The sequence below is a fragment of the Pelophylax lessonae genome (genome assembly GCF_965119305.1).
Source record: "Pelophylax lessonae genome assembly, chromosome: 6".
In the NCBI taxonomy this organism is placed as follows: domain Eukaryota; kingdom Metazoa; phylum Chordata; class Amphibia; order Anura; family Ranidae; genus Pelophylax; species Pelophylax lessonae.
Window position 1 is genome coordinate 190,205,067 of NC_138773.1, and position 24,363 is coordinate 190,229,429.

General features: G+C 43.3%; 1 protein-coding gene across 1 annotated transcript in view; it reads left to right on the forward strand.

Annotated features, from left to right (window-relative positions):
• Positions 1–5,558: 5,558 nt before the first annotated feature.
• STRADB (STE20 related adaptor beta) overlaps positions 5,559–24,363 on the forward strand; it is a 50,805-nt gene continuing 32,000 nt past the window's right edge. Inside the window, exons 1-6 of the mRNA XM_082262000.1 lie at positions 5,559–5,744; positions 14,934–14,996; positions 18,962–19,042; positions 19,682–19,784; positions 20,801–20,922; positions 23,684–23,792. Coding sequence (XP_082118126.1) covers positions 14,985–14,996; positions 18,962–19,042; positions 19,682–19,784; positions 20,801–20,922; positions 23,684–23,792 — 427 coding nt within the window. The 5' untranslated portion in view covers positions 5,559–5,744; positions 14,934–14,984. The remainder of the gene's footprint in view (positions 5,745–14,933; positions 14,997–18,961; positions 19,043–19,681; positions 19,785–20,800; positions 20,923–23,683; positions 23,793–24,363) is intronic.

Here is a 24,363-nt window from a genome sequence, read left to right on the forward strand (position 1 = left end):
TTTAAATGTACAAAATATCGTCCGATACCGATATGTTGTGACCAAAATATCAGTATCGGCCCTGAAAGAACCATATCGGTCTATCCCTAAAATAATAGCAAGTTAGCAAACACATTGTCACTTTGCTGTAAATGGGCAAGGTGATCACGTATCTTTATTGAAAGTTGCGGAATTCAAAACATTGAAAATTACTTCCTATTTTACAATGGTTATACTTTAACACGATTGAATACATTTGTTTACAAATACCTGTAGTGATGTGATAGACTCTGTCTATAAATACTTATATTGGCCTGTGATGCAGTTGTCTTTCTTTTTTTTGCCCTTTTAAATTATGGCTATTGTGCCCTCTGCACTGATCATCAAGTTGGCTGTTGTAAAGCATTATTGTGTAGGCCCTCTAGGAAAACACATGGACAGAGAGAAAAAAGTGGATCTCTATTCGCAGCTCACAGCATCACCTCACTGAAACATGCAATGAGGGCTGAACAATGTTTTATTGTTCATGTTTAGAGAATACATAAAGTTACAATGTTTTAAAGTTACTGTTTAGAGAATACATAAAGTTACAATGTTTTAAAGTTACTGTTTAGAAAATACATAAAGTTACAATGTTTTAAAGTTACTGTTTAGAGAATACATAAAGTTACAATGTTTTAATGTTACTGTTTAGCATCGGTGTCCAACCTTTTGGCTTCTCTGGGCCACACTGAGTGTAGAGAAATTTTCTCGGGCCGCATATAAAGTATATACTATAGTTAAGGTATATAAGTAATAAAATGCTGCCGCGCCGCCGCACCCCCCCCCCCGCACTAATTCAACACAACTAGAGGATGTTCAAATGGAATCAGTATACAGAGGTTTACTTCTTCTGAGAGATATTAAAGAAACACTCTAACCACTATGACCACTTCAGTGATTTGAAGTGGTCACGGTGGTAGGAGTCAAACACTGCACATTCTCTCTCCCCCCCCCCCCCCTTCCCGAGGCAGCTTCTGCCTACCATTAGTTGGAAGCCGCTGTGGCCATGCCCTCGACACGACTTCCTTCCTCCCCAGTAAAAAAAAATTGTCAGGGGGCAGTGGGCCGCATTGCCTGGGGTTCTGGGCCGCATGTGGCCCCCGGGCCGCAGGTTGGACATGCCTGGTTTAGAGAATACATAAAGTTTGATGCTTCATAATGTCAGTGTTAATTAGGACGTTATTGCTCCTAAAGTATACGATCATTTTCAGAACGTGCTACATGTTCCACCCATTTTTATGGTGGAACATGTAATGTGTTCCAGCTCCTGCAGCTTTCCCCCCTCTCCAAGTGACAACAGGCATGGGGGTTTTTCTCCCCGCACCCGCTGTCACAATTTCCACAGTTTCCTGTAAATGAATGCCTAAAGGTTCCGTTGCAGCTGGCGGCTTGTAGTTCTTAATGAACTACCAGGTTGTTGGTGAGCGCTGTGGTAGTCCATTGATTCTTCCTGCTCTCAGGCAACTGCCTGACTGTACGAGGTTTTGGGCAAGTAGGCTCAGAGTATTCAGGAAACTGAGGTTGCACCCGGGATCTGCTGACTGCAGGTGCAATGCTCAACAGGCTCCAGAAAAAAGAAATGCTAATTTTTTACCTGCAAACAAATGTGCATTTATTATCTTTTTTTGAAAAGGGGAAGTCATCTTTTAGGCTGGATTCACAATAGCTGAGGCCGCAGCTCACAGCAAGGGGTCCGTCACATCCCTGTTCTCCGTTTCGGGTGCGAATTGGGTTTGAACTTTTGCCTGAATTCTGACCTGCAGGCACACAAGACCGTTTTCCAGTGTGGACCGCGGCCGCCCCGGAGATGTGTGAAGCGGCTTCATTGAGAGCTGGTCACACTCTTCTGTCATGCGAACTGGATGCAGGGATACCTACATCCAATTCGCATTAGTGTGAACCCAGCCTTAAGCAGGCCATACATAGATAGAAATTTGGCTGGTTCAGCGGGGAACTGCTGAATTTCGATCCATGTTTGGGCAGCCTGGTTGTACATAAGTGGATCTATTGATCGACTTGTAAACAACCAGCCTGTTGGGTTTTCCAAACAATCAGTGCCACTGCCTATAGCTGGCAACACTGATCATTGTATCCTGATGGCAGGGAATGATTTTATGTGGATGAGGAAATTGGGGCATTTTTTCTTTTGTTTAACCCCTTGGTTGAATGAAAAAAATGCATAATGTATGAGCTGCCTTACTCTTCAATATATGGACTTTCAATACTGTGTGGTAAGGCCTCATTCATGGGGGAATTAAACTACCTGCATGGGGATACATTAAACACCTGTGCATCACCGTGCGGGTAAACACGGCCCTCACACAGGGTGGTGTGAATGAGGCCCAATTCACACAATATCTTGATTTGGACTGCACTTGGCATCTACAAGGCCAAATGAGTGGAGGCACTGGTGATAAGTAGAGATTCCGTCCTGTTCTCACAGATATAGTAAAGGCTCTGCTCCTTAAACAGAACTAAATTCATTGCTTTAACTTTCCCAAAACAATTACATGCAAGGTATGCCGTAATGATTGTCATATTTGCATAGGCACTCAACCAAATCCTAAACCCATCAACAAATGGCTGATGTCATAACTGATCACATGTGCAGCACCATGGCAACTGCACATCAAACAAAGGTTAACCTCCCTGGCGGTATGATTCTTTTGGATTTTAGGTGCTGAAAGCGGTACCACTATTTTGCATGTAATTCTTGTGAATGAGCAGCCCAAACCAACTGTATACATTATATATATATATATATATATATATATATATATATATATATATATATATATATATATATATATAGTATGTGTGTGTGTGTGTGTGTGTGTGTGTGTGTGTGTATATATATATTTATATATATATATATGTATGTGTGTGTGTGTGTGTGTATATATATACGGAGACGGAGGCCGGGGCTCGCAGACGATCGGGAGGAAGCTCCGCCGCCGCACACCGCCGGGATACTTCGCTGGATCCCGGAGAAAAGGTAAGTAAAACCTCCTCCAGCATCCAGCGATCTTCCTAGCGCTACCCCGAGTGTGACTCGGGGTTACCGCTTTTTGCTCTAAAATCTTACCCCGAGTCACACTCGGGAATACCGCTAGGAAGGTTAATAAATGGCTGCTTCCTTGGCTATAAAGGATAGGAGGATTTAGTTCCGCTTTAATATCACACAGGGGGCTCCACAAAACATCAGTAGCATGAATAGGGTGTAAAAATAGGGCTACATTTAGAGGTACTACTGGGATGCCTTGAAATTCATGAAATTTGAGTACTACTATGTTAAAGTGGAACTTTAGTCAGAAAATCAAGTCCTGCTAAATGACTTCAGGCTGGCCCCTTTTGCATGTATAGCTATGTAAAACATTAAAAATAAGTGCCTATATTGTTTAAAATCCAGGTATACACTGCCTCACCCTGCTCTGCATATGCTCAGTTGCTCTCCATTTTTATGCACTGCTGAGTTTGTAGAGGCCGATCTGCTGACAGCCTTAAAGCAGAATTAAACATTCCTATCTTTTACAGCCCAGAAAGCTGCTTCTGTTTGATCTGCAACTGCCATGGTGCTGTACATGTGATCAGTATGACCCCAGCCATTTAATGGTTTGACAGTTTGGTTAAGGACACAAAAGCTTACATTTCCAGCATTCCAGGAATGTAACAATTTCTTTTTTTCCCAAAACATTTTATTGAGATAAAATAGAATGATATAACAAGTGAACATCACTTTGGTTGGTACAAAGCGTAGCAAGAACAGAAACAGTAACAATACAAACACAATATAGGAGTGGATGAACAAACCACGACATAATCATACAGTGGAAGATCATCACAAATCAGGTAATATAAACCGTTAGTAGGGTGAGGACAGTCCTGTTTCCCATACTCTGGTGTAGGGCTGTAGGGAGGACAGACATACAGTCAAAAACTGTTTTGATCTCTACTGTGGTGGGGTGTGTAACGGATAAGGCACAATCAAGGGCAGTGGTAACACCCCCAAGGGGGAACACACTGTATCCGGGCATAGGGGGCAACCATCAAATGTGTGTAGGCCGTCTTGGGGTGGCAATTCCGAAGAAACCCACAGAGGGAAGCAATAGAGGTAAATGCGCCCGCCCGGAGGGGGGGTCGGGTCTGTGGCTTGGGAAGGATAGGGGGAGCACCTCAGTGGGGGGGAAGGGTGGGAAAGGAAAGAGGGGGGAGGGAGGCTGAGGGAAAGAACATGAGGGAAGGATTTTAGAGAGAAAGATAGAGAGAAGGAAGGGCGGGGGAAGGGAGGCTCAAAAAGGGGCGTGAGCCCCACGGTGTCGGTGTGAGGGACTCAACCGAGATTTTGATAACGGGTAAATGGGGGAAGATATCTGAGGGCCCAATGTCTGGCATGCGGTAGCCAGCATTTAGGAGATAGTGGTCAGGTTCTGAAAGTCAGGAAGAGTTGTGAAGTGTTTCCAGGGAGCCCATGTCATGTAATATTTGCTGTGAGCATCCTTGGCCTGTGCAATAGTGTCCTCCGTTTCTGCCACCCTCTGAACCCTTCTCAGCAATTCTGCGACTGGGGGGGGGGGGGGGGAGTAGAACGCCAGTGGCATGGCACACACACATTCTGGCTGCATTGATAAGGTGTAGGGTGAGGGACTTTTTGTAACTGGAGTAGGGCAAGGATGTGTGATGAAGCATGTATTGCGTCGGAGTGAAGTCGGGAGTGTAGGTGGTAATACGGGGAATCAGGGAGTGCACCTCCCTCCAGAATGGCTGGACGACAGGGCAATCCCACCATACATGCAAAAGGGAGCCCGGGTGTTGGCCGCACCTCCAACAAGTAGGAGAGTTGGCTGCCGAGAACTTGTGTAATAATTCAGGAGGTAACTGTTTTTTAAACTATGGGTTTAGTTCCCGCTTTATGATTTACTGCTGTTCAGGGGATTTGGGCTTTAGCAAAATGGCAGCCTCCAGCAAAAAGAATGTGGAATGTATGTTCCTCACTAAAGAACATTATTTTTATCAAGTTGTCATGGGTGAAATCTTACTTTAATGTTATCTACAGACATTGTGAGGCAGTGGGCCCAGGAGGAGAGAGTTCCATCTAATAGGATGTTTGCTATATTGTGTGTATATGTCTCGGTGAGCACCCATAGAAAAATAAGTCACTAAAAGGGAACGAAACCTTGCAGTATGTTCTCCTGTGGATAGAAGAAAAGATAATTATGAACTTTATAGCAACTATATCTGTGAGGTGGACCTCAATCCAGTTAAAGGGCTCTTCTGCTTATATTCAAAGGGGGCTGAATAAACTGGCTGAGTTGTCGGTTTTCCAGTAATTTCACCTCCAGTAAGACAAAGGCTTCTAGTCCTGCCCGTAAAATGTGAACCACTAAATCCAAATGCTTTTTTGAAGAGACTGTTTTGTTGCCTACTATAGCCACAATTCAGGAAACACATGCTTAATATCTGTTCCTGAAAGTCACTGACATTATATCCCAGAATTTACATGCTGACTTTCATTACATGTTAAAGGCTCTTTCAGAGTGCTGCCTGTTCCTCCTGAAGAAAGTTTTGAAGCGTGGAATGATTTTGCACAACAAGTGATGGAGGAACCTATAAGAACAGTCGTGTGAGTACCACTGCCCAAGACTATACTGATGTTCTGCTTATGGACTGCACCGTGATCCTGATCGGAGGCTTTCTGATTTCAAACATACAAAGCATAAAGAAAGGTAATCTCTCCTGCAGATGTTGACAAATTAAGGACTGCTCAAATTCTAAAGGGGCTACTCCCACATCACCCTAATATGTCTGTCACCTGTCCTTTGATTTATTTTGAGAGAAAAAAAAATTACTTTTTTTGAAACTATTACTGAACTAAAGAAAAGGGAGACTGATAACTTCTTATAGTACAACTTTTACTAAAAACAAAATGGCTAGTAAACTTTCATAGCTTAAAGCTCCATCTACTAATAACAAGGTTTTCAGTCATAACCCTCTCTTCCCAATCAAATGGTTTCACTGTTGACAAGCAGTCCACATAGTTTGTCAATGGGTGCCTGCCGAGTAGTCTAGAAGTTCACCTAAAAGTTGGACAATTGCACAGAAAAAAAACAGGGGAAGATAAAAAGGTAAAAGTTCATAGATTACCTGGGGTAGGCTGCAGGTGTACTTTAAATTTTAGTGATATATCCACTTCTGCTCTATTAGACACTGGCTCTCCGCTAAATAAACTAGTCTTTCTACCAAAAATTCTTTAAAAGTTAGAAACATAGAAACATAGAATGTGTCGGCAGATAAGAACCATTTGGCCCATCTAGTCTGCCCAATATATCTGAATCCTATGAATAGTCCCTGGCCCTATCTTATATGAAGGATAGCCTTATGCCTATCCCATGCATGCTTAAACTCCTTCACTGTATTTGCAGCTACCACTTCTGCAGGAAGGTTATTCCATGCATCCACTACTCTCTCAGTAAAGTAATACCTTTGGGAGCAGGTTACATGTTCCACCTGTTTTTAGGGTGGAACATGTAACATGTTCCCAATGCTGCATCCGGTGCCCAATCCCCACACTCCCTGTGACAGCAGTACGGGGAGACATTCCCCATTCTAGCTGTCACTTTTTGAAAACGAGAATGCATCGTTCATTTACACAGCTCTGTGTGGGAATGAACTACAAGCCCTGACATCCTTTGTGGCTGTCGGTTTGTAGTTCTCAATGACTTATCATGGCGCTGTGGAGCGACATGGTAGTTCATTGATTCTTCCTGTCAGATTGTATCTGCTTGCCCGTACGGGATGTACACTGACAGATCTGCAGGAGACCTGCATAGCATCGGCGATCTAATGATCACCGGTGCAATGCTTTACAGGCTCCAAAAAAATACAAATAAATAAATGCACATTTCTCTTTCATTCATTGACGGACACAGCTCCTGATCTTCTTAACTATTGGGTTATACTGCCCCTACAGGAGTAGGACACTAGGCAGAAAAAAAGTCTGGCAACACCTATGGGCAGTCCCAGGGGGTATACTCCCTTTCTCTGATATAGGTACTTTTTTTCTGCCTAGTCAGGAGTAAGGACCTAGTTTATTGCTGGGATCTCTGGTTCTGGCAATTTTCTCCTTTTTAGATAGTTTGTTTTTTTTCCTGTGAGATCTACAATCAACTCCCGGACTGGGCAACAGGCGATAATCTAGGTCCATTTGTCACCCCAGTCTGGCCTGCGAGCACGCGTAGACCTCAGCTCTGCGCTAGGTCGGCCGCGACATAGCCCCACCGGACAAGGGCTGGCCTGCGAGTTAAACACCTCACGAGGTTGCATACAACTGGGTCTCGGCCTGAGTCGCAGCGTTCCTCCTGGCTGACAGCCCCCCATTTAGATGGAGAGGAGGTTCTGTCTGGAGCAGTGCCCCCCTGCTTTCTGGTATGGTAAGTAACTGTTTCCCTCCCCTCTCCCTGGAGGGTTATGGGGTGGATGTGGGACTCTCCATGGGACTATCAGGCCCCTCGGGGTCCCCTCCTTCCCGTTAGGCACCCCCCTCATCCGTTTGGGGGTCCTTGTGGGCCTTCTCACCCCCCATCCACCCCCCTTTTTCTTAACTTATGCTGGGGCTGTGGGGTGGTCTGGTCCACCACCTGGGGTGGGGGCAGGGTGCTGTGCTGGCGATTCCACACCCGTGGGCTTCCCTGGTTCAGGACAAGTGGATCCACAAAGTTATACGGTCCCGCTACAAGATCAAGTTTTGTTCTTACCCTCCGGAAATGTTCTTTTCTGCCAACTTACGCCTGTCCCCGGACCGCTTACAGGGTCTTTTTTGGGGCCGTGCAAGATCTGTTACTTCAAGGGGTGGTTGTCCTGGTTCCGACATCAGAACATTTTCAGGGGTTTTACTCAAACCTGTTACAGTTCCCAGGAAGGAAGGAAAGGTGTATCCAATTCTGAATCTCAAGGCGTTGAACTGCTTTGTGCGAGTGCAGAAGATCAGAATGGAGTCCATTCACATGGTGGTGGCATTCCTGCTTTGGGGATATTCTTGCCTCTATTGACATCAAGGACGAATACCTTCACATTCCAATATGTGCCGGTCACCAGCGCTTCCTCTGCTTTGCTGTGGGAGAGGAGAATTATCAGTTTGTGGTGTTACCCTTTGATCTCGCCTCCGCTCATCGGGTCTTCACAAAAGTGTTGGCCCCGGTGCTAGAATTGGTACGTCAGCGGGGGCTACTTGGATGACCTTCTGCGAGCGGAGCCTCCTACTGCTCTGGTGGAAAACCCGGAGATCACCATACGAACTCTGATGAAGTTCGGCTGGATTCTGAATTTTCAGAAGGCTGCTGTGGTTCCGTAAACAAAGCTGGACTATCTGGGTCTGACCCTGGACTCGGCTTTGGCCAGAGTGCTTCTTCCTCTTGACAAACTCCAGAAACTGCTGGCTGCAATTCGCCTCCTGCTGTCCAGCAGATGGTCATCCCTCCGGACTTGCATGCGGGTGCTGGGCCTAATGGTGTCTACCTTCGAGGCGGTTCCGTTTGCACAGTTCCATAAGAGGTCCCTGCAAAGGGAGATTCTGGGCAAATGGGGCAAGAATCTGCAGTCTCTGAACAGTCAGATCCGGGTGAGCTGGGGAGCGAAAGGGTCCCTGATATGGCGGCTTCGTTCTCTGGCGCTTGAGCTGGGCAAATCCTTCCTCCCCTTGTATTGGACAGTGGTCACAACGGATGCCAGCCTGTCCAGGTGAGTAGGCGTCCTCTGCAATAATTCTGCTCAGGGGGTCTGGACACTGGAAGAGTCCAGAATACCAATCAATGTCCTGGAACTCTGAACAATTAGTGTCTGGAACATTGGACAGATTGTCTTCAGGGATGTCAAGTGCGCATTCAATCGGACAATGCCACAGCCATGGCTTATGCCAATCACCAAGGGGGCACAAGAAGTGTCCTAGCGACTCTGGAGGTAGCGGGCATTCTAAGGTGGGCAGAACGGTTCGTTCCACCCCTCTCTGCCATGCACGTTTGGGGGGTGGAAAACTGGCAGGCGGATTACCTCAGTCGGCAGGCATTGGACCAAGGGGAGTGGTCCCTTGATCCTGTGCACGGTCACGGGATCCTCTGGCGGACACCACAGATGCGCTGGTGGCCCTGCGGGGTCAGTATCATCTTATTTACACCTTCCCTCCTCTCAAGCTTCTGCCAAGACTTCTGCGCAGGATGGAGGCAGAAGGGATTCCGGTCATCTTGGGGGTCCCGGACTGGCCTTGCCGGGCTTGGTACACAGATTTGGTGCAGCTGGTCACCGATGTTCCTTGGAAGCTTCCTCTTAGGGAGAATCTGCTGTCCCAAGGGCCAATCTTGCATCCTGCTTTACAGTCGCTGGCTTTGACGGCTTGGCTGTTGAACGCCAGGTGCTGAAGGATAGAGGTTTGTCTGAGTTGGTGATTCCAACGCTGTTAAAAGCTAGGAAATGTACTTCTGAAAGATCTACCATCGCACGTGGAAGACGTACATCACGTGGTGTGAGTCTCTTGGGGTTCATTCTCGCTTTTTTTTGGCGGCTCGGATCTTCTTGCCCTTCCTTCAGTGGGGGGTTGAGCAGAGACTGGCCTTGAGTACTATCAAGGGCCAGGTGTTGTCCTTGGCTGTCTTCTTTCAACGGCCCTTGGCAACACGCTCCCTGGTGCGTACCCTTTCTTCAGTGAGTTCGGCACTTAGCTCATCCTGTGCGGTCTCCGTTGCCGCCATGGGACCCCAATTGGTGCTATCAGTCCTCCAGAAGCCTTGTTTGATAATCTTCGGGAGATTCCCCTGCTTATGCTGTCTCAGAAGGTGGCCTTTTTGGTGGATATCACTGCTGCACGCAGGTTGTCGAAATCGGCGGCATTATCCTGTCATTCACCTTTTGATTCACAGGGATAAGGTGGTTCTTCGTCCCTGTCCGTCGTTCCTTCGAAAGGTTGTCTCTGATTTTCATTTGAATGAAGCCATTGTGTTGCCTTCTCTGTGCCCCAGGCCAAAACATCCAAAGGAAATTGCTTTGCATGCCTCGGATGTGGTCCGGGCAATTGGGCAGCTATGGAGTCTTTTACGAAGTCAGACTCCCTATTTGGCCCTGGAAGGGGTTGTCCGCTTCCTCTGCGACCATTTCCAGATCGATCAGACGGACAGTGATTCAGGCCTATTCCATCAAGGGTCAGGTTCCTCCTTTCCCTGTCAAGGAGCACTCTACTCGGGCGCTCAGTGCCTCCTGGGCTTTCCGGCATCAGTAACGCAGGTCACCTGGTCGTCGGTGCACCCTTTCACAAAGTTCTATAAAGTGGATGTGTTGACATCTGCGGATGCTTCTGCACTACTTTTACCAACTTTGGGGGCATTTTTAATAGACATTTGTGCATGAACCCGCAGAGATGTCTTTCAAGTCGCCCCCAAAGTCAGACTGAACTGCGGCTTTGAAATTGTGCTAGTTGAGATGAACTTGCATGATTTCAAAGCTGTGCTGAGTGTGAACGAGGACTAAAACTCTGAAGCTGATTGGTTTCTTTGCAGAGTTGCACCAGATTTTGCACTCTTCAGTTTTAGTAAATAAACCCCTATGTCTATGTTGTGGAAAGAAAATCCTGTTTCTATGGATAGTTCCCTGTAAGTTGAACTTTGCATTTCTGTTGTGGTAACTGATGAGGATCTCCCACTTACAGTAATTGTGTATGTGAGCCTTCTACCTGATGGTAACGATTCAGCTCATAGAAGCAGAAGAGTGATGGCAAAAAAAAGTGGTCCGTCGAGTCTGATCCATTTTTCTGTATTTTATGTTTTTTATTTATATATATATATATATATATATATATATATATATATATATATATATTATACATATATTATACATATATTAACTTTGACTGAGTGTAGAGCTACCTTTGTTTGAATCCACTTGCAGCTCCTATGATTGTGGGCTGCAATGTTGAAGTGAAAGGGAGAGATCAAAAGAAGACGACTTTTATTTGCCCACTTGGGATTTTCCAGTTTGGTCACATGCCCCAGGGCAGGGATTCCCAAACTATGGCCCTGCAGTTGTTCAGGAACTATAATTCCCATCATGCTTAGTCATGTATGTGAATGTCAGAGTTTTGCAATGCCTCATGGGATGTGTAGTCGTCGTTTGGGAATCCCTGCCCCAGGGGATTACTGGTACACCTGCAACCTTCCAGCATTTATTGGATCGGACAGTGAGAAACTTTTGGCCCTCTCAGAATATTGTCTGCAGTATTCAAATGACATCATTGTTTTTGCTTCTACTCTGGTGGAGCATGTTTGGAGAACAATTAGGCTTGGTTCACACTATTGCGATGTCGCACATTGTATGTGATTCGCACCGCATTGTTGTGCAGATCACATGCGATGTCTTTTGCTTTGCACTGGAATCGGATCGCATGGGTGTTCACACTGTGATCCAATTCCTGCACCATTTCACAATTCGCACTTCGATCCGATCCATTCATTACCTGCGAACCGATCATTACCTTTGTATTAACACCCGCAGCTGTTCGCATAGGGCAGTGTAAACTGCCTGCGAGAGACATGTGATGCGGGAACCCACACAGGAATCGCGCTGGTTCCAGCATCGCATGTGTGAACCCAGCCTGAAAGTGCATGATTGTTTGAGGAGAGAAGGCCTAATGCTCACTGGACAAATGTGAGTCTGCTAGCTCTTTATAGGTCACATTATGTTTTCAGAAGGGATAGCAACTGATCTTGCTGAAGTGAAAGTTTGCATGACCTAGCCTTTCATAAATCTGACGGAACTGAGGTTCTTCTTGGGTTTTTTTGGCTGCTGTCATTGCTTCATAGGCGACTATACAAAGATTAAATGGCTTTGTAATGACCCGCTAAATAAAACCCTTCTTGCTGACAAAACCAACAAAACTTTCAATGAAGTGGACTTCATGTGAGGAAGCTTTTCTAGAACTTAAGAAAAGCCTTACAAATGCACCTGTGTTGGCTTGCTTAGACCAACCTTTTTTTAGTCAAGGCACCCTTTAAAATTATAGACAATCTCAAGGCACCCTTTTGAAATATGGACAGTCTCGGCACCTCATTCTAAAATGTAAAAAAACGATCCTAATAGTTTTACATAATGCAGCAACATCCATATGTAGGACACCCAACTTTAGAAGTGATGTTTTCTTCCAAACCAAATACACTTATGCACACTGGCACTGACTAGTACACCAATGTTTCCCTTCTCCCTCAATTTCTCTCCATCAGTCAGCTAATGTGACCCCATTGCTTAGGGGGAGGGCAACAGGAGGGTCAAACAAGGACGCTGTGGAGGCAACAGGCAATCCTCCTTATCAACTGATACCATTGGTTGTTAGGATGCCAGTGTCTAGAAAGTAGTTATGGTGCATAAAGAAAACCCATGGCTTTGTATAACTAAAAGGCAGGCCTAATCTACCTGCTGGCTTGTTTTTACAATTTTGGATAAATTTTGAGGGATTTTGCCAATTCACCCTGGTTGAAAAAGGCTGGCTTAGACCTACAAAAGTCTTACATTCTCCATGTGAATGTCAGTTATGATGGGTTTGGAGGAATCTTCCACAGGAGTATCCAGGAGTACTGAGACCTGATGCTAACACCAGTCAGTCTTAACTGAGCCTATCCTTGATACTTTTCTTTACTTGCACTAACATACAAGTTTTTAGGACAGGCTTTCGGTGTGGACTCCCTTGTTCAAGGTCCTAGCAAAAGAGAATCATCATGTACACAAGCTGGAATTTCCTGCCCTGATGTGGTCTGTTGTTGAAAAGCTGCATGATTAGTTGTATGGGGCTCAGTTTGAGGGGGGGGACGGACAACAACCCACTCGCATATAATCTGATTTCAGCCAAGCTGGATGTCACTTGTCAAAGCGGGTTGTTGCCTTGGCTAGCTTCCAATTCATCTTCAAGTACAAACTGCTGACCAAAAATATTGGGATTGATATTCTCTTCACGTGCCCTGATTTGCTGTGGAACCTGGAAGAAGTACTTGGATCTTCTGTGGCCACCTATTGTACTACAGCATCTGTGCAAGAATACAGTGTTGCCTTTTCCTATTTGCAAGTTATTGATTCTCTTGGGAGCTGGAGAACGGTGCATCCCAAACATGAACTTCTCTCCTACCGCTTTAGGGGTACCAGAAAATATCCAACTACAAAAGGATATGATTCTTCTACAAAAGCGAGATCCCGTAATCCAAGACCATTTCATTTGGACACAAATGAGGGAAGTTCCTGCCGACTATTGTAGGCGTTGGGTGCGATATCTGCAATGGAAAACTCTGCCTTTTTCAACTTCCCCCATGGAACACTTGAAACATTCTGACACAATGAGTTTAGTGTGCTTGTGCTTTTTGTGTATCAAAAATAACAGGAGGAGGGTAGGCAATGTTTTTTGATCGATTCGTGACTGATTATTACACTCAATGCTACACTACCAAAGACCGACCAAAAAGCAGTGTTTGCGGTGTTGTGGAAGAAGTTATTTGCCAAACCAAATTCACTCTAACCAAACTGTGAATACTGCTTAGCAGTGACAAGCGCTATATCACACGTTATCATGCAGTAGGGGATGTCCTCCGCGAACATTTTCTGTCGTACCTAGCTGGGCACCCTCCCTGATGGTGCTAACCAATATAGGAACATGTTGGAGCTATGGTATGTGCCTGCAGTTGAACCAAGCTAGAGTCAACTGGTTTCCTCCCATCAATGCGCTACCTGCACACCCCCTGCGGCGCGCGAGCAGGGAGCTCTGTGATTGCGGACTCGACTGATTACAGCGGAGAGGTAGAGGGCCAATCACAGCGGACCTTTACCCCATGATCAACTGTGTCCAATGAGAGCTGATCACAGATGTAAACACAAGGCGGGAATGATGTCAGCATGAGGAGAGCAGAAAAGAACCGATAACGGCTTGTTTTAAAGGGACATCGGCACTGATTATCAGTGCCGTTCCAACAGTGCCCAACAGCGCTGCCAATCAGTGTCCCCTATCAGTACCTCTTTATCAGTGCAGCCTCATTAGTGCACATCAGTGGAGAAATTGGTAACAAACTACTTTGGTAACAAACTACAAAAAATCAGTTTTTTATTTTTTCTTCAAACTTTGTCTTTTTTCGTTTTTGTTTTAGGAAAAAAAAAAAACACCCAATGGTGATTAATTGGCACCAAAAAAAGCTCTATTTGTTAAAAAAAAATGATACATTTTTTTATGTTAGAACAGTGTTGCATGGCCGCGCAATTGTCATTCAACCTGTATCAGCGCAACTGAAAGCTGATAACTGGCCTGGGCGGGAAGGGGGTGAAAGTGCCCATTAGGCAAGTGGTTAAAGGGTGATGTGATGTACAGACAAACTATGCTCTGAGGAAGAGGGCTTGCCCCTTGAAATGCGCCAGTATGTACATCTGAAAGGTGCCAAGGTCTCAGTGATACCGATCTACATCTGGACCTTCTTGTCACTTCTGTTTTGTTTTGTTCTTTTCAATGCTTTTAGCCTTCCAGGTATTTTTGTATGTTTTTGGCTTATTTTTTTCATTCGTAAACTTTCCATCAGGTGATGCAATAGGCCTTTGCTTCCCCTTGTTATTTTTTCATTTAGTAGAAAGATTTCCTCAATCAGAAGAGGGCTATACTGGCGAAGCATTCCTGTTATCAAAGTGGATGATAAGGAATATGATGGTTCTCCTGCATTGGTCTCAGCATTGCCTTAGCGCTATAGTGTCGACATTTTGGATTTATCTGTTCGTAAAACTTTCCTCGTCTATGCAGATTTGAATTGTTCTCCTTAACTTGCACATATCAGGCCTTATATGCAATATTAAATAGCGTGCTTACATATGAAATGGGTATTAGATAACTAATCTGTATTTTTTTTTTTCAAATCTAGGAATCTGGGTGGACTCATGAAAGTTCCACCAATCATTACCTTCATGTCTCGATGTCTTGTCTGGTAAGCTTAGTTAAAATAATTATAGATTGTATGTATTCTTGTCCTAGTTAGGCTACATGTCTTTAGGCAAAAATACCTGGAAAGCTGCTTTTTACATATGAGGTTCGGAGATCATTTCTGTACATCCGTTCCTGTGGGCTTTTACCAGGCTTGCTTGTACTGTAATCACTTTATTTGTATTGTATGTAATTTGTCCATTTGTTTTTTCTGCTGTGTGGGAGATTATACAGTCTCCTTTTCGGTCCTCCATCTACTATGTGGCACAAGGGCATCAATGAGCGGATACAAATTGAAAAACCTTGTTTAGGTTTCTCCTCATATAGTTTTGGTACATCAAAAGGTGATTGTACAGAAATTGTACAATGTATGACCAGCTTTACTAAGAATAAAATATAGATATGCAGCACTGCATAACACACACACACACACATTTTTATCATCATCTGTTATTCCTTTTCTTTTTGTCAAAAATTGATTTCACTAAAGATCTTGTACAAACCAGTTGAATCTACTGCTTGAGCATTATTTTATCGATTTTTGAACTTTTTTTTAATTGTAGAGGTTCACTAGGCCAGCCCATGGAGTCAGTTTTTTTTTTTTTTGTTTTGTTCAAATAGTACACCAAGATTCAGTTAGGAGTACACATGTCTCTTGTATTCCATTGACCTTTACTTATCCTGGAGTTTGGCTTCAAAGTGGTTGTAAGGCCAATTTCACACTTGTACGACCTGAAAGTCGCACAACTTTGACGCGACTTTAAGCAATGCCTGTGTAATCTTGAGGTCTGTGGACCTCAAGTCGCATCAAAGTCAGACCGAAGTAGTGCAGGGACTACTTTAAAGTCACACAGATATGAATAGTACACGGTGAAAATCATGGGGTACGACTTGTCATGCGATTTTTGCATTCCCAAGTTGCATAAGTGTGAAAGTGTCCCTTAATGCCTTCCCTACATTAAGGTAAAAACTTGTTGTGCCCCCCCTTCCACTTCAAACAACTACCTCACCCCTGAACCCATCCAGTGCTGTGCACTGCTGCTTTTTCCTCTCCATTCTCACACAGGGACTGACAGAGGCAGCAGTGGGACCCATTGGCTTCTGCTGCTGTCAGTCAGATCCAGTGAGGAGAGAGAAGGAGAGAGCCTATGGGTGCACCGCCATAGGAAGTGGCTTCCTATGGGAACGCACCGAGAGGAAGAGCTGAGAACATCAGTGGAGGACCCCAGAAAAGGAGGTGCAGGGCAGAGCGGGTAAGCATAGCATGTTAATTATTAAGAGGAAAAACTGAGACTTTACAATTTAGGTTTAAATGAGGTGTTTGTTGAGGATAGACAAAAAAGGAACCATTTTTAGGTTATAACCTAATGTTTTGTGAGTTTATGAGAAAATAAATGTCCATTTTATGTAAAAAATTACCAGTTTCACATCTACGCAATTGTAGCGTTACCCCTGTAGGAGCCGCTGGATAGGATTGGTCCCCTGTTCTTTGCCTTAACCTTTTCAACAACCTTAGCCGCTCTCCTACATCAGGTTGAGCGCACAAATGGCCAAACCCAGTATATTAGTGAAAGCGATACTTGATACCCAGTAGCAGTGCTGCATCAAGAAATGGGCACCAAAGCAATAAGCAGAGATAAACTTAATATATTGTCACTTAATAAGGTTAAAGCGGTAGTAAACCGCCAGCTTTTTTTTCTCCTGCAAGGCAAAGTCATAATGTGCTAGCATGCATTGCATATTAGCACGTTTTGTGAAATTTACTCTAAAATGAAGCCCTTCAGCAATGCACTGTTACCACTGACAGGGCTTCCATCTTCAAACGGTCTTCCTTCCAATTTGGCGAGCTCTGGTCCTTTGGTTGGATGAGCCGCGATTATGTCACTCCCGTGCATGCAGGCGGAATCTGCTGTTTACAGCACAGGACTCTGTAGGAACGGCATTGGTATGAAGTCACCGACGACTTTGCTAGTAAATATCTCATAAATGGTGCAAGTTTAGGGGATATTTACTGTACCTATAGGTAAGCCTTATTATAGGCTTACCTATAGGTAAAAATTAAGCAAGGCAGTTTACTCCCACTTTAAGCACAGAATAAAACAACAGATGAGCACAAAATAAAATGACAATATAGGTGACGCAGTTTAACATGCAAAGTGACTAACCGTACGGGATAGACATAAGGTGACATTTACCATCCAGACCAGCATAAACGGTAGCAACACTACCTGAGTTGCTATAGTGCTATCAACAGTCTATCTATCGATCAATCTATCATCTTGTATTAATGGTGGTTATGTTAGGCCTTAACCGACTGGATGTACAATGTTTTATTCTTCACATTATTGTAGCCCAACACTTGGGCTACAAAATACTGTATTCATTTTTTTAAAATTGAACATTTTGAGATGAAAATTATCCTGAGACACTAAATCCTGATTATTAAAAATCAAATGTATCTCTGTTGCACATTTAAATATACAGGAACCCACCTAGTGTTTGTATTGACTTGAAGAATAAATTTGTGCCACACAAAAGCATTGGACATGACCAGAGATGTATAGTAACTAAGTAGAACTACTTCACTACTGTACTTAAGTACCGAAAGGCGGTATCTGTACTTTCCTAGAGTAGAATTTTTTTTCTCTTACTTCCACTTTTACTTCACTACATTTTTTCGATGATTTCAATACTTCTACTCCGATATTTTTTTTTGTGCTGCAGTTACTCATTACAATTATAAAAATTACCACTGCCAGAACAGTAGATGGCAGGTTTCATGAAGTTAAAAACATGTGTATTATCAGCGCATACGAAAATAAATGCTACTGTATGTATAAATAAAAGCTGCATTTGAAATAATAAAAAACAATATGATTTTCAAACTTTTGACTTCTTTCTTTAATAACTACATAACAAAGTACTTGTACTTTTACTTTCAGTACTTGAGTAGCAATTTTTTTCAAAACTACTGGTACTTTTACTTTTAGTACTTGAGTAGCAAAATTAAAAAAAAAAAATACTTGCAATACTTAAGTACAAAAAATGTTGAATACTTTAGTACTTCTACGCAAGTCACTTTTTGATCAAGCACTTCCACTTCTACTCAAGTCACTTTTTGATCGAGCACTTGTACTTTTGCTCAAGTATGGGTTTTGAGTACTTTATACAACTCTGCATGTGACATGACATACTTTCTACTGGTGTGGAGATACATGATACCAAAAAGCTAATTCAGCTAAAGTAAGGTAGCTAAGGTTAGATATTGCACATACAGCAAATTGTGGAAGACGTTTATGTCCAGGGCACAGTTAGGAGTTAAATTTGAGGCAAACGTGTGTGTGTGTGTGTGTGTGTGTGTGTGTGTGTGTGTGTGTGTGTGTGTGTATGTATGTATGTATGTATGTGTGTGTGTGTATATATAATATATAATCTCCAGATGCAGGACTTACAGCAACAAGGAGTCTGTTGCTTTACTTTCTACTGTACTGATATCACACGGTTTTATCCCTTCCAACCATTCTGCTTATTGAGTGCGGTTGAGGATCTGTACCCTGTGTATCGCTCTTCAAAAAGGTATAGATGCCACTAAAGTTTTCTATTGAGCTCACACCCAATATCAGGCATAAATCCTGGATATCTTTTTTAAGGGTTGTAGTGGATGATCCAAACTTCAGCCAACTCAATATCTATTAAGGTGAAGGGAAGAAAACCATTCATGATTTTGCTGCTACAAGAACATTTAGGGGCTCGTCTGTCAAGCAATTGTATGGCCAAACCACTGAAATAAACAAAAAACTGGCATCTTTTTTAAAAGCCTCGCCAAGTGATTTACATACTGTAAGTGCTTAACACTTCTGTTAGTAGGCAGATTACACAATATAACAAAAAATATACCCAAATGCCAAACATTGAAAGTACTATGTAAATGATTTCCTATAACAGTTCACAAATCTGTTTTCACTACAGGACTGCTCTTGCCTGAGACGGACACCTGTAAAATCTATAAGCCTGAGTAAAGAATCGACTTGCAGCATCTATCCACACTGGGTAATAAAACTTCTGATGTTTTCCTTTTATATATTTAAAGGTTTATGGTATAAAGATCAAATCAACCTAACTGGTTACCATTCACTGTTAATGGAAACAAGTAGTGCAGTTAAAGACTAAGTTCACCTTTTGGAACATGTTCCAGCTTCTGCCTCCTCTCACCCTGATCCCTCTGTTCCTGTGACACAGTGCGGTCATGCTGTGCTCTACCCACAAGATTATTTCATTTATTCACAGAGTTCTTTGAATGAATAAACTACAAGTACCGCCATACATTGCGGCTAACGGCTTTTCGTTCTCAATGAACTGCAAGGGTGATGGTGTGTGTGCTCTCATAGTTCATTGTTTCCTCCTGCAATTCAGTAACTGTCTGCCCATATCAGAGGTACGGGCAGACAGTGTATTGAGATTATACAGAACCCTTGCTTTGCACCTGCAAACAGGTGATTGCAGGTGCAATGCTTTACAGGCCCCAATTTAAAAAAAAAAAAGTAATAAATGCACATTTTTCCTACCTGCAAAAGGTGAACTTATTCTTTAAGCAAGATTTTAAAGCCATTTTCAAAGCTAAATGTGTATGGTACATATGTAAAAGCTAGTAGTTGTTTGGTTTCTGAAATTCTCTGGTCTTTCTTTCAGGCAGGCGAGCTGCCTCAGTGTTGGATTCCTCCTGTTCTGGGAGAGCATGACGTGCCAGTACGCTCCCTTGAAGTTTCCAGCTATGAGCTCCAAGAGGAACTTGGTACTCTTGTTCTCATGTTTACTTTTCCAGATAATGCAATATCATAAATTAGTTTTAAAAATATGCTGTTATGTTGCCCGTTGAGGTCAAAATTACACTTTCTCTTGACAGCCAACAGCCTTAATAAGGTATACTGAATGATTCCAACTCCTTTGCCATCTCTCTGTTCTGTTAGAGCCACTTTCCTGTTGCAGTAATGGAGTGGGACTTCTAGGTACAAGAAGCATGTAATCTTTCCCATGTGATATTGCTCAGGCCCAAGTAGCCAGTTGCCAGACCTGAACATGGTGATGTAGGTGGGGCAGTAGTGTCATCCACGCGGGTAAACTCCTACAGCTGGGAGGTGGCATGTGGATCAGTTAGTGTACCTTGCTGGGGGAGGTGAGCCATTAGGCGGCACCGTCACTTTGTCCTGAAAAGGCAAAGTGACAGGGTTTCTTTAAGTCTCCATTTTAGCAAAAGATCTATAGGGCTTTTTTTTTTTTTTTTATTTTTTTTTTTTACCCATCTTCACATTTCATTGTTTTCAGATCAGTCCTCTTTCACACGGATACTGTCTAACTTGCATTTTTTTTTGCATTTAGAGGGCAATTCCTAAAACTCGTATTAATGCATGTGATGATTTTTCGATCGTGCCATTCACACAAGTGTTTTACCTTCATTTGGGTGGGAGTAAGTTTAGCTGCGTTTGTGTCCAGGATTTAATTTAAAACTCTAAATGCTCTGGGAGGCATAAAAGTTGTTTATTCTTACCAGACCAATTCTCCTGCATTTAGAAAACCTAAACACAGGAGTATGTTTGATGGTTATTGTGCTACTGTTAAAGCAACTGCATTTCTTAGTTGTTCTATGGAAGGTTTTGAAAAAAGGTTTTGAAAAAAATGCTTCTTGCTAAAACTTTAATTTAAATGGTGAGGACATGATCTACTAAGAAACTTTGAGCTTAGTAAGTTAGCATGTTGTACATGTTTTGACTGTTAAAATTTGTTTAGAACCTTTTCATTTGGATGTTACAGGGAAAGATTTTAACAATTTAACAACAATCTACCTCGCTCAACATACTCCTACTGGAACATCTGTCACAGTGCGACTCACAGATTTGGATGATTGTTCTGATGAACACATCAAATTCTTACAGGTAACAGAAGGATATTTTACATTCCCCATCAATAAAGAGAACCAGTCATAACTGGGTATTAGCAATGGGCTCGGGCATGTTTGGATAGAGCCCACCAGTAAGCCAGCACTGCACACCGCCAAGCATAGCGCGGCTGCCGGTCGGGAAATTCCTCACTGCCTATGATTGGCGGTGTGCAGTGAGGGCTTCCTGGCGGGTACGATCCAAACACGCCCCAAGCCCATCACCATTGGGTATCTGCTAGAATCCTAATGCTAAACTTCAGGCACAGAAACTTTCACTTAAATATATTTCACCTTACCCACAAAGTATGTAAATCTACTGTGTGTGTGCACCAAATGCATTTACAAACACAGTTATTACCTTGAAAGAGTAACAGTGACATTATCACTTTACTGTACATAGCCTGTGCAGAGAACAGAACTGTGGGAGGAACCTAACGGGCTCTCCCACTGCAGAACAAGACCAGTCACCCTGCACAAGGAGAGAGCAACAGTGACCGGTCTATTACAGGAAGCCCCCACACAAAGTCAAGGTTTCACACTGAATTACTGCACAAATCTGGAAGAAATACATGTTTGCTCATCTTGGTGTTGAGCTTTTATATTCGGTCTTAAAAACAATGTAGAACTTGCTGTCCTTGCTACTTTTTTCGCTTGCACTAACACCCAAATTTTCAGAACAAGTTTGACCTCCTCTAACCTGCATCAACCTGTTTCATGTCCTTTTTAAATTCCCATTGGCTTATGTTGGGAGAGAAGCAATCCTCATGTGAACAAAATGGTAAAAAAATAAAATTTAAATTTAAAAAAACTACTGCCACCAGTGGCGGAACTACCAGGGTCACAAAGGTCCTGCTTGCAACCGGGCCCTGGCATTCTGCCACCTGGGCTGGGGGGGTCAGGGTAAGCCCTTCATGGTTTTTTGAACCAGGGCCCTGAAGGTTCTAGTTACGCCACTGCTCCCAGGACCTGTCATCCTCAGATAGAAAACGTTAAGCTAACCAAGGAAACAAATACAGTTGTTTATAGGTAGCCTACACACTAATACATATATATGTAGTGTAATAATGTATCAGTGTTAGGCAACCTAAGTAAAGCTAAACAATATGGGTAAATATACATATTTTATATGCAAAATTATATTCTGGGATTAAAAAGTTAGGCAAAATTTTTTTTTATTTTGGATGGAGTAAGAGAGGGTTATAACCCCTGTCAGTGTTTTTTTTTTTTTTTTTTTTTTTTTTTGTCCCATTTGGGAGATTTACCTTAACTTCCTGTCCCATAGCCAAAACAGGAAGGTGAGAGGGTGAATCTTCCCTAACCGGGAACAGTCAGCAATGAAAACCTGGCAGGTGTTCTAATCCATCTCCACTCTATCCAAAACTAAAAAAAACTTTAGTTATACTGTAAGAATATAATGGATATTATGTACAGTTATCTACTGTATATACTACCGTCCTCTATACATTGCCCTACATAGTACTGACCTCTGTAGACTGCCCGACATCCTCCTGACCTCTGTATACTGCCTTTCCTGCTACGGCCCTACATCCTACTGATCCACCTACTACTGACCCCTGGACACTGTTGTACATACTACTGACCCCTGGACACTGTTGTACATACTACTGACCCCTGGACACTGTTGTACATACTACTGACCCCTGGACACTGTTGTACATACTACTGACCCCTGGACACTGTTGTACATACTACTGACACCTGGACACTGTTGTACATACTACTGACACCTGGACACTTTTGTACATACTACTGACACCTGGACATTGCCCTGCATCCTACTGACCTCTGTACACTGCCTTTCCTGCTACTGACCCCTGTACACTGCCCTACATACTACTGACCCCTGTACACTGCCCTACATCCTACTGACCTCTGTATACTGTCCTACATACAGTACCATTGAACTCTGGACACTGCTCTACATCCTACTGACCTCTCTACACTGCCTTACATCCTAATGACCTCTTTACACTGCCCTACATCCTACCGCCCGCTGAACAATGCAGGCATTACAGCACTCAGCATACTACTGACCCCTGGACACTGCTGTAATCCTACTGACCTCTTTACACTGCCCTGCATCCTACTGACCTCTGTACACTGCCCTACATCCTACCGTCCACTGAACAATGCAGGCATTACAGCACTCAGCAGAATAGACAGCGTCAAATGATGAAAAATATGTATAGAGTATAATTGGTGTTTCTTCTGGTATTCTCTGTAAGATCTGTTGGTTTGCTACACTGTTCTATTGTACATTAATGATTTTGCTGTGTTTTAGTCCTTATTATGACAATTTTTCCTGTAAATACAGTATTTGAAAAAATAAATTGTTACATACGTTATGTAAAGCACCATGAAAATGATAGTCTATCCACCCAGATGCCTGGACTGGCAGCTGACTCAGCCTCTCTGCATGCCAGCCCCTCCCACCCCCTTTACAGCCCAGTGCTCAAATTAACGCTGGAGGGGCAGAGCAGAGAGCCAGTGACTGATAGTCATGGGGGAGAACGAGGCGATCAGTGGAGTTAGATCGCTCAGCTCTTGGGGTAGAGCCGAGGGGGCAGCTGCAGCTGGCATCGGTGCTGCAGCCATCTCGTGAGTATGATTTTTCTGCATTCCCGAACTTCTCTTTTAAGGGAACTGAATCACATTTCTTGAATCATAGAATGTTGCATAGTCTACTTTGTTTGTAATAATGTGCTTTAAAGAAATATAACTTTATATTCCCTCAGAATGAAGTGGTTATGTCTTCATTTTTTCGGCATCCTAACATTTTGCTTTCGTGGAAGATGTTTACTGTGGGGACCTGGCTTTGGGTTATTAACCCTTTCATGGCATATGGTGAGTGGTGACTGGATTCCTTCAGAAGCATTGATTGCAGTATGATTCTCACTTTATTTAACTTTCCAGTTATGAGTAATGTGTAAGGGCAGGTTTAACTAACCGTCTCATTTACTCGTTATGGCTTTGTTAAGCCTTGTTCACACCTATGCACCATAATGCACTTAATACAATGTCTAAAGTGTCAGTTTATTAAGCAGCAGTGAATTACCGCTGCTGACTTCCCTGGCATTCTCAGAGGAAACCACTGTGCTTTGAGTGCCTGTTTATTAAACAGTGTAGATTGCTTCTCCTAATGAGGAGTGAAGTGATCTACAAACTATTTGAACACTGGAGAATGGCTCCTGTTACTGTACCCTCGCAAGGCATAGCTAGATTACAGTAACAGGAAATCAGTGAAGCACAGAGGTGTCTGTTTATTAAGCAGGGGTGAATTACCACTGCTGAGTCCATCTGCATTCTCAGAGGAGACCGCTCACCTCAATACCTCGCACTCGCATTAGACCACGTAATATTAATAGATTTGTCAGAAAACCTTTACCTTCCTTTCAGAATTAACCTTTTCTCCGGG